The sequence below is a fragment of the Lucilia sericata genome, unplaced genomic scaffold (assembly GCF_015586225.1).
Source record: "Lucilia sericata isolate MDLA Ls3-8-SP2 unplaced genomic scaffold, ASM1558622v1 Contig000317F_arrow, whole genome shotgun sequence".
Taxonomy (NCBI): domain Eukaryota; kingdom Metazoa; phylum Arthropoda; class Insecta; order Diptera; family Calliphoridae; genus Lucilia; species Lucilia sericata.
Genome location: NW_023994341.1, coordinates 18028 through 28931, shown reverse-complemented (window position 1 = coordinate 28931; position 10904 = coordinate 18028). Strand labels below are relative to the sequence as shown.

Genomic DNA, 10904 nt, shown 5'->3' with positions numbered 1-10904 from the left:
CTTGTTGACAAGTGGGAGTTTAATTTCGTATATTACTGTTGTTATTGTTTTGTTGGAAATACTTGAAAAATGTTTTATTTACAATTTTTGTTATTGGAAATGATGTGTTTGAATTTATAATCGCTATTTGTCTTTATTTATATGGCAACTCTTCCTATACTCTTACTGCACAGCATTGCCAACGTCAATTTGTAACTTAACGTTATTTTGAACAGTGTTGCCAGTGTTTTAAATTCCATTAACATCTGTTTACGTTGCCGGTTGTCAAATTAACACCCTTATTTGCTTAAAATATGAACACAAAAACAAAACATATGTTTTGTTTAAAGATTATTTGCAAAAACAAGAGCAAAATTTAAGAGAAATTATTTGAGAGCATAGCAAAGGATGTACTACAGGTACTTTTTATTGATTTTTAACCAAATTTGGATAAATCTGACAGTTTAACAACTGTCACTTAAGTTACAAAGGGAAATAAAAAGGGGGTATAAAGAAGAAAAAAACAGACAACTGTAATAAAAACATACAAAAAAATTTCTAAAGAATAGACACGAAATTGTAATAAAAATAAGCAAAAATATAAAGAAAATTTTGATTTAGTTTAGAAAAAAAAGGAAATTATAATTGATAAAATTAAAAGATTAATATTAAAACAAGAAAAGTTTAAAAGAGAAATTAAATAAATTTGTTTTAAAAGTAAAGAGAAATGTTAAAATAACTTTAATAAGTGAAACAGTAATTGTTTTGAAAATGTTTTAAAGTTTTGAAGAAATTTATGAATATTTTTCCAAAAAATTTATAAAAGAATTTAGTAAAAGTTTTTTTAATAAAAAGAGAATTTTGATAAATTTAAAGTGTTGCAAAGTTATTGCCTTTTCGTGAAAAAGTTTTCTTAATTTTTTCATTATTTTCAAGGATATTTGTAACCTACCCCACTTTTTCTATGTGTTTTTATTAGAACAAATCAAAAAAGAAAAAAAAACGAGAAAATATCAACGTCATTTTTACACACGCACATTGGAACTATATTCTCATAGTGTCAGACCCCCAAAAGAACACTAAAATAACAGGATTTAATTAAATCCTTACGTGTGTTTTGAAATTCAAAAATTTGAATATTAAATCAATAAATTACTTTAAATTTTAACCAGCAGAAAAAAAACTGTATGCTTTGCACGTTGCTAAGCAAAACATAAGAATCCTAATTATTGCAAAGTGAAAGCACCATATGTTTAAAACTATTTTTTGAAAAAATTTTGAATATATTTGTGTTAAAAATCCCAACATTATTAAGGCCATTATGTATAAAACCATAAGGCACGGTGAGAATAGTTTGCAATATACGATTTTACCGCAAAATGATGATTTTCGTTTGGAGGGCAAAATAAAAGCGGGCTCAGGAGGTGGTGGGGTCAAGAAATCGAAAGCTAAAAAACCCAAAAGAAGATCCTTTTTTGCCTATTTGGGTCTACTGTTCGTGTGCACGGTTATTATAGGGGCCGTCTTGGTGCCTTTTCTAGTATCGGCGGAATGTCTACCCAATCCTACGGAATGGTTTCTGAAAACTAAAAATGCTTTTAGTCAAAAACCTTTGGAACTCAAGGACAATGTGCCCACTCATTTATCTACACAAAATAACATTCTATTAAACAAAGGCAATTTGGCTTTGAATGTTGGAAAACCGGTAAAAATTATCAATAAAGATGGTGTGGAAAAATTTATTTTGAAAGTTAACAAGTCCGTTAGCACAGAAGCTCCCAAGCTTATACATGATAACAAACCCATAGCAAATGTAAACAACACTAATAAAGATCTACCAAGCCCCACAACTGCTTTAAATCCTGCAGCCTCTGCACCAGAACTTAATGAAAAAATCTCCATTTCACATCTAAACCTAAACGCAGACACCACTTCACTACCCTCGCCCACAGAAAAAACTCCTGATGTTAGCCTCCTCAAAACCCTGATAACTCAAACTACTTTAAGCCCAGCAACCACTACTACTGCTGCTGCTGCACCCACCACCACCATCACCCCGACTCTCTCACCTTTACTCAATCGTCCTTTATCATCGGCCTCTGTTCCTAGTGTACCCAGAGCCTCTTTGCAGTCAGCTTTAAATCAAAATTCCAATAGTTCTTCTACTCAACCCACCATAACGACACGCATAATGCAGGTGCCTCTTCTAAAATCGACCGCTAAGAAACCTGCTATACCACCAGTTTTAGTTAAAAATCTTTCACCTATACAACCTACTCCTGATAATAGTAATCTTAATGATATTTTACCCGCTAAAACGGCTGGAAGTGTTATTGGTGTTAAGGAAGGGGAAAATTCAGATTGGATACATTCTCATTGGCCGTATATAGATCCATCGACATATTTTCAATGGAATGTAAGTTCAAAATGCATCTAATAATACATAAAACCAGACTATACTCCCGATTATAGGATGGAATATAGTTTTATCTAAAGTCCAGGCTATATACTAGTCTACACTACAGAGTATAGACTATTCTATAGATCAGTTTATAGATTATTCTATAGTCCAGACTATAGACTATTCTATAGTCCACACTATAAACTATTCTATAGTCCAGACTATAGACTATTCTATAGTCCAGACTATAGACTTTTCTATAGTCCAGACTATAGACTATTCTATAGCCCAGGCTATAGACTATTCTATAGTCCACACTATAAACTATTCTATAGTCCAGACTATAGACTATTCTATAGTCCAGACTATAGACTATTCTATAGTCCAGTCTATAGACTATTCTATAGTCCAGACTATAGACTATTCTATAGTCCAGACTATAGACTATTCTATAGTCCACACTATAAACTATTCTATAGTCCAGACTATAGACTATTCTATAGTCCAGACTATAGACTATTCTATAGTCCAGACTATAGACTATTCTATAGTCCAGACTATAGACTATTATATAGTCCAGACTATAGACTATTCTACACTCCAGACTTTAGAATAGACTATAGTCTAAACTATAAACTATTATATAGTCTATACTATGGACTATTATATAGTCTAGACTATAGGCTATTCTATAGTCCAGACTTAGACAATTTTATAGTCCAGTCTATAGACTGTTCTATAGTCCAGACTATAGACTATTCTATAGTTCAGACTATTCTATAGTCAAGATTATAGACTATTCTATAGTCAAGACTATAGACTATTCTATAGTCCAGACTATAGACAATTCTATAGTCCAGACTATAGACAATTCTATAGTCCAGACTATAGACAATTCTATAGTCCAGACTATAGACAATTCTATAGTCCAGACTATAGACTATTTTATAGTCCAGACTATAGACTATTCTATAGTCCAGACTATAGACTATTCTATAGTCCAGACTATAGACTATTCTATAGTCCAGACTATAGACTATTCTATAGTCCAGACTATAGACTATTCTATAGTCCAGACTATAGACTATTCTATAGTCCAGACTATAGACTATTCTATAGTCCAGACTATAGACTATTCTATAGTCCAGACTATAGACTATTCTATAGTCCAGATTATAGACTATTCTGTAGTACAGGCTATAGACTATTCTATAGACTATTCTACATTCTAGATCTTAGACTATTGTATTGTCTAGACCTTAGACTATTCTTTAGTCTAGATTATAGACTATTCTGTAGTCCATACTATAACCTATTTTACAGTCCAGACTATAGACTATGCTATCCGGTTTTTAAACTACTCCATAGTCCAGAGTTTAGACTATTCTAAAGTCCAGTCTATGGTTAATTTTCCCCTTCTTTATTGATTCTTTTATTTAGGGTTACAAAACTGAGGATAGTGTTTTATTGCCCGCTCTCTTGGGTTTCGCTTTAATTGGTGTTATACTTATAATCACTGTCTGTTTGGTGGCACGCAATAAAAGAACAATAGTTACATCAGTGAGGAAACGTAATCGTAATGTAAGTAGTTTAAATATTTTGTAATAATATTTGGAAAAGGGGATGTTTAAAAAGTTTTTAATTAAATGGAGAGATTTTTTTATTAAAAAACAAAAATTCTTTAAATTTTAAAAATAATTTTATTTTTTTTGCTATTTTGTGGTAAAATTTTTTCAAAATTTTATCTAGAATATTTTGAAATTATAAAATTATTATTGTAAATAGGATTTTGTTTATTTTTTGTTGTTTTTTTATAAAATAAAATATTTGATTTCTTAATTATTTAACGGTTAATTTTTCTTGTTATTAATATATGATACCATTTTTTACAACCCTGTGTTTTGTTTTACTTTTTCTAATGTCATTTTTAACGAATGTGTACGTGTGTGCTCTGTGTCATATCTAAAGAGTATTTATATGAGTTTGTGTGTTTGTTTTGTCATTGTTATTTTGCAAGAGAGTACATTTGTATAACTTTTGTTTATGTACTCTTAAATAGCGACTGCATTGACAAAACGTCGGTTTTGCTGCGTGGCATTTTTTTTCTGGCATTTTACTATACAATTTGACGTGTAAAAAAAGATACTGAAAGAAAACTAAAATTTAGTAGCAAATAAGTAAGACCAGAGAAAAAATCTTAGTTAATTTTTAAATACCACACTTAACACAAGTAAACGTAACAAGAAAGTGACTGGAGGAGTGTTGGGAGAAGACTAGGAAAGAAAAAAAATAAAGAAATAAATTTTTTTGTAAAGAAAAATTTAAAAGAATAAACAAATTAATCAAAAGAAAATTTATTGTGTATAGAAGAAAAGAAGTACACATAATACTAAGAAAAGAAAGCTTTTGTTGCTGCTGTTGGAGCTTAATAACTAATTGAGTTGGTTTTGTGTTTAAAAAAAAAAATGGCCATTAAACCTGGTATGGGACGTAAGTCTTCTTCGAAGAATCCTCCTATCTTAAGTCATGAATTTGTTATACAAAATCATGCCGATATTATATCCTGCGTGGCCATGGTTTTTGTTTTGGGTTTGATGGATGAATCGACGGCACCCTTTGCCAGTGCTTTTATATCTTTGCATCACAATGTTTCGGGAGAGGAGCCTACACGAGAGCAACCTTTTGGCAAGCCTTATACCTATATGGCAGGCATTAAGGATTATTGTGCTGTTTTCTTTTACACCATTACCTGTATTATCATGCATGCCATTATCCAGGAGTTTGTTTTGGATAAAATCTCCAAGAAATTGCATTTATCCAAGTTTAAGCTGTCACTGTTTAATGAAAGTGGTCAATTGGTTACCTTCTATGTTATGTCTTTCTTGTGGGGTGCCAACATCATTCTTAAGGAGGCCTATTTCAGCAAATTTTCGCTTTTGTGGGACGATTTCCCCAATCACCCCATGACCTTTTTGCACAAGTTCTATTTCATCATACAATTGGCCTACTATCTGCACATGTTGCCTGAATTGTATTTCCAAAAGGTGCGTAAAGAGGAGCAACAACCCAAAATTATCCATTCCATCTGCGGCTTTTCGGTTATCTGCTTGGCCTACAGCTTTGGCTTCCAGCGCATTGCTGTTGTCCTTTTGACTCTGCACTATTTGAGTGAAATTGTTTCTCATATCTTTCAATTGATTGGTGTCTTCGATAAGGATGAAAAACTAGCCAGTGCTCGCATTTTCAATTCAGCTGTCTTTGTTTTTGTGCGTTTCACCACCATGGTCATAGGTGTCTTGACTTTATACTACGGTGTGGTAGCCACCACCTCCAGCAAATTGCGTGGCTTTTTGGCTTTGGTGTCTCTTATGGCCTTGCAGGGCTATTTGATTTTCTCTTTCATTACCGAACAGCTAAAGGCTAAACGTGAGGCTAAACAATTGGCCAAATTGCAGTCGTCCACACAAAAGAAGAAGTCACCCAAGGAGAAGACAAAACGTAAGCGTGAATCCGATTTACCAGAAGCTGATCAATCACCTAATGCTCCTATTAACCATAAGCCTAAGGTTAAATAAGTTAAAAGCTGTATACTTAAGGATTTATACAAAACAACAAAAACAAATTTACAACAATTTTCTATTGTAAGAAGAGGAGGGTTAGGTGGAGTTGAGCTGGAGTTTGATCGGTTTAAAGAGTTAATAACTCCTGGGGAGTGCAATTTTTTTAAATGAATGGACTGCAGCTCTTTTTCGTCTTCTTTTCCTTTTTCACAATCGAACACAAAAGGAACACACAAATGAAAAGGATAATTGGAAGAGGAATAAGGTAACCTGGCTTATAGTACATGCAATAGACAGTTTATACACCAGACTATTGTCTTTAATTTAGACTATATTTAAGACATGGTTAACCCCTCTAAACCCCTTTCTCCTGCCAATTATTCCTTTCATTTGTGTGTTATAAACTTTTCTTACTTTTTAAAAAAGCATTTAAAATCATCATCTAACAGTTGAACACTATTTTCTTATAATTTTTGTTTTTAAATTTTATAATTTTGTTTTTGTTTTATTTTTTATTATATTTTCTATTATTTTTTTTTATAAAAATAAAAACTTTGTTATTCAGTTTTTTAGAAAACTTCCAAACATTCTCATGACAAAAAAAAACACACATAAACAAAAACAATATGCTTCCTTTATTTTATAAAAAATTATAAAAAAAAAACCTAAAAAAAACAAATGTAAAGTTTATATTATAAAAAAATATATTTTTTTACTAAAAAACTAAAACAACATAAGTTTATAATTTCTTTTCTATTATAAAAATAAGTTTTCTAAAGTGTTATAAAAAAAATCAAAATTTTTGTTAAAAAGTTTAAACCACAAAAAAACCTTAAACTTGAACTAAACTCTTCTTTTTTTTTTTAATAAAACTATAATTTTAAGAATTATAAGTTCTTTTACTGCTTAAAACAAAAAAAAAAACATTCCAAGTTCAACTTGGCCCCCCCCCCCCAAAACACTCCCCCTTTACCCACTTAACATGACAAATTTCAAATTTAAATTTATTAATTTTAGTTTAAACTTAAATGAAGAAAAAAAAACACAAAAACCTACAAAACGAAACAATATTTAAATAAAAAATAAACATATTTTTTTACATAAAAACAAACCAAGAAAACTAAGAAAAAAATCCAAGAAATTGTTTTTGTTTTAATAAAAATTTTCCAAAAAAAGGTAAGTTTAGAAAGTCTGGCTTGAGAAAAACCCAGCTCAAGGTTAATTATCTCTTAACTAAACCAGTTTATAAATAGTTTATAAATACTTGCCTATGTGGCCCCTTTTCAAAAAAAAAATGTGTTTTTAATTAAAATTTTTCTAAAATATGCAAACAAATTGTATAAATTATAAATTTTAATAGAGTTAAGTCAATGGAAATAAAGGGTGTAACATAAATTGAAAAGAAAAAAGACAAAAACCAACAAATTTTAAGAAAATAAAAAATTTTGTTTGAAAATTTTAATTTTACTTCAAAAAAGTTTAATATTGAATACAAAAATCTAAAAATTTTGTATAAAAACTCAAATTTTACTTCATTTGAATAAAATTCACGAAATTGGAAACTTTTGGTACTCTTCGAAAAAAGTACTTTTTTTTGCTACTTTTTTGAAAAAATACCAAAATTAGTACGAAAATCAAATTTTTTTTATTAAACTCCAATTTCACTTCATTTTAGCAAAATTTACGAATTTGGAAACTTTTGGTACTTTTTGAAAAAAGTAATTTTTTAAAAAATACCATAATTAGTACTTTACGACATGAAAATTAATTAAAAAGGTTTAAATTTACCATATTTTAACAAAATTAACTAATTTAAAAACTTTTGTTACTTTTTGAAAAAAGTACTTTTTTAAAAAATAGCAAATTTAGTACTTTTTAACATGAAAATTAATTAACAAAGTTAAAATTTTCCCTATTTTAACAAAATTAACAAATTTTCAAAATTTTGTTACTTTTTGAAAAAAGTACTTTTTTGATACTTTTTTAAAAAAATACCAAAATTAGTACTTTTCGACATGAAAATTAATTAAAAAAGTTAAAATTTACCTTATTTTAACAAAATTAACTAGTTTAGAAACTTTTGGTACTTTTTAAAAAGAGTACTTTTTTTAATACTTTTTTAAAAATACCAAAATTAGTATTTTTCAACATGAAAATTAATTAAAACAGTTAAAATTTACCTTATTTTAACAAAATTAACAAATTTTAAAACTTTTTGAAAAAAGTACTTTTTTGATACTTTTTTCAAAAAGTAACAAAAATTAGTACTTTTCGACATGAAAATTAATTAAAAAAGTTATTTTAACAAAATTAACTAGTTTAGAAACTTTTGGTACTTTTTAAAAAGAATACTTTTTTTAATACTTTTTTAAAAATACCAAAATTAGTACTTTCCGACATGAAAATGAATTAAAAAAGTTAAAATTTACCTTACTTTAACAAAATTAACCACTTTAGAAACTTTTGTTACTTTTTGAAAAAAGTACTTTTTTAATACTTTTTTAAAAAATACCAAAATGAGTACTTTTTAACAAAAAAAATTAATTAAAAAAGTTTAAATTTACCTTATTTCAACAAAATAACTAAATTTTAAAACTTTTTGAAAAAAAGTACTTTTTTAATACTTTTTTAAAAATGCCAAAATTAGTACTTTTCGACATAAAAATTAATGAAAAGAGTTTAAATTTATTTTATTTTAACAAAATTAACAAATTTGAAAACTTTTTGAAAAAAGTACTTTTTTGGTACTTTTTTTAAAAAATACCAAAACTAGTATTTTTTAACATGAAAATTTATTAAAAAAGTTAAAATTAACCTCATTTTAACAAAATTAACTAATTTAGAAACTTTTGGTACTTTTTTTTACTTTTTTAAAAAATTCAAAAATTAGTACTTTTCGACATGAAAATTAATTTAAATAGTTAAAACTTACCTTATTTTAACAAAACTAATAAATTTGCAAACTTTGGATACTTTTACACAAAGGTACTTTTTTAATACTTTTTCAAAAAATACTAAAATTAGTACTTTTAAATTTAAAAAGTTAAAATTTACCTTGTTTTCACAAAATTAACAAATTTTTAAATTTTTGGTACTTTTTAAAAAAAGTACTTTTTTTGATACTTTTTGAAAAAAGACTAAAATTAGTAATAAAATATTTATGATATACCTAGAAAATATAAAATTTTTCTTAAAATAACTGCTACCTAAAACTTTTGGTTGTTTTTTTTTTAAAGTATTTTAGAAAAAAGTACCAAATTTTGTACTTTTTACAGTAAAATGTATATGACATTAAAGGAATTTATACAATCAAATAAAATAAGTGTACAAAAGTCAAATTTTACATTATATTTAACAAAATGAACTAATTTAACAAAATGAACTTTTTGAAAAAAGTACTTTTTTTAAATACTAAAATAAGTACTTTTTGCTATGAAAATTGATAAAAATATTAAAAATTTTATTTAATTTTAACGAAATTAAAAAATTTCTAAATATTTGATACTTTTTATAAAAAAGTACTTTTGAAAAGGTACCAAATTTAGTACTTTTTATCATATAAAGCAATAACTATTAAAGTTTAAGTTTAAGAATTTGAATAAAAAGTATAATTTTAAGCATTTTGCTCAAAAAGGGATGGCTATTGAAAAAAGTACTTTTTACAAAAAAAATATATTTTTGGTACTTTTTACAAAAATATCAAATATAGTACTTTTTATATAAAATTAAGCAACATTTTAATAAAAAATACAATTTATCGATTTTTTAAAAAACTACCGACTTTGTAAAACGTTTCGAGAAAAAGTACTTTTCAAAAAAGTACTTTTTAACAAAAAATTTAACAATTACTTCAAAAATAAGAAATTTCCCACTTTTGGTGCTTTTTTTTTTGAAAAAAGTACTTTTGCTAAAACGTCTCAAACTAAGTACTTATGGGTATCTAAAATTTTCTTAAATACCAATTAAAGTTTTCCTCAAATTTTTTCCCTTTTCCAGGATCTAGAAGAAACTGGCGCCGAGGATAATACCACCTTATTAACCAATACCAATTTATCAGATGAAGATTAAATAAAAAGGAATTTTTTTATTCCCCCAACAAAAGCTATTATAAAGGTAAATTTATTTTATAAATTTAAAAATTTTTGTTGTAAATTTAATTTTAGTTGAAAATTTACTTAAAAAAACAATAATTCAAAACACTAAAGGCGTCAAGAGACAAAATATCAAACTAAAAATGTTTTTATAACAAATATTGCTTAAACCGATTTAAAAAAAGATATATACAATTTAATACTTTATTAGTTCAATCATTTTTTAAATAAATATTTCAAAAAATCACAGTAAATGTCCATTTTTGATTTATAAAACACTTTTATTAAAAAAGAAGAAGAAAAGTTTTAGAAATAATAAAAGAAATTGTAAAAGAAATTTGTTGAAATAAAATGGGGACAAATAGTAGATTAAAAACGAGACTATATACGAGATTATTGACTAGACTATAGACTAGACTATAGACTAGACTATAGACTAGACTATAGACTAGACTATAGACTAGACTATAGACTAGACTATAGACTAGACTATAGACTAGACCATAGACTAGACTATAGACTAGACTATAGACTAGACTATAGACTAGACTATAGACTAGACTATAGACTAGACTATAGACTATACTATAGACTAGACTATAGACTAGACTATAGACTACTCTATAGACTAGACTATAGACTAGACTATAGACTAGACTATAGACTAGACTATAGACTAGACTATAGACTAGACTATAGACTAGACTATAGACTAGACTATAGACTAGACTATAGACTAGACTAGACTATAGACTAGACTATAGACTAGACTATAGACTAGACTATAGACTAGACTATAGACTAGACTATAGACTAGACTATAGACTAGACTATAGACTAGACTATAGACTAGACTATAGACTAGACTATAGA

General features: G+C 27.2%; 2 protein-coding genes across 3 annotated transcripts; both read left to right on the top strand.

The window, feature by feature from the left end:
* The first annotated feature begins 489 nt into the window (after positions 1 to 489).
* LOC119603615 lies at positions 490 to 10222 on the top strand. Of its 2 annotated transcripts, XM_037955714.1 has the most exons (4): positions 490 to 512; positions 959 to 2395; positions 3821 to 3961; positions 9937 to 10222. In XM_037955714.1, exons 2-4 carry the CDS (start codon positions 1301 to 1303, stop codon positions 10006 to 10008), a joined length of 1308 nt encoding a protein of 435 aa, XP_037811642.1. In that variant the 5' UTR covers positions 490 to 512; positions 959 to 1300; the 3' UTR covers positions 10009 to 10222. The 2 variants fall into 2 exon arrangements, with proteins under 2 accessions (XP_037811642.1, XP_037811641.1); XM_037955713.1 differs by lacking the exon at positions 490 to 512 and having other exon boundaries at positions 808 to 2395.
* LOC119603616 (translocating chain-associated membrane protein 1) lies at positions 4429 to 6983 on the top strand. Its single transcript, XM_037955715.1, has one exon. The coding sequence runs from the start codon at positions 4846 to 4848 to the stop codon at positions 5953 to 5955; it is 1110 nt and encodes a 369-aa protein (XP_037811643.1). The 5' UTR covers positions 4429 to 4845; the 3' UTR covers positions 5956 to 6983.
* Positions 10223 to 10904: the final 682 nt, after the last annotated feature.

What these genes read in the sequence shown, in the direction of transcription:
- LOC119603615 (XM_037955714.1), top strand. Translation starts at nt 1,301, where the DNA reads ATGTATAAAACCATAAGGCACGGTGAGAATAGTTTGCAATATACGATT. An exon ending in CGACATATTTTCAATGGAAT is followed by an intron (nt 2,396 to 3,820) that starts GTAAGTTCAAAA and finishes TCTTTTATTTAG; the next exon opens with GGTTACAAAACTGAGGATAG. An exon ending in TGAGGAAACGTAATCGTAAT is followed by an intron (nt 3,962 to 9,936) that starts GTAAGTAGTTTA and finishes TCCCTTTTCCAG; the next exon opens with GATCTAGAAGAAACTGGCGC.
- LOC119603616 (XM_037955715.1), top strand. Translation starts at nt 4,846, where the DNA reads ATGGCCATTAAACCTGGTATGGGACGTAAGTCTTCTTCGAAGAATCCT.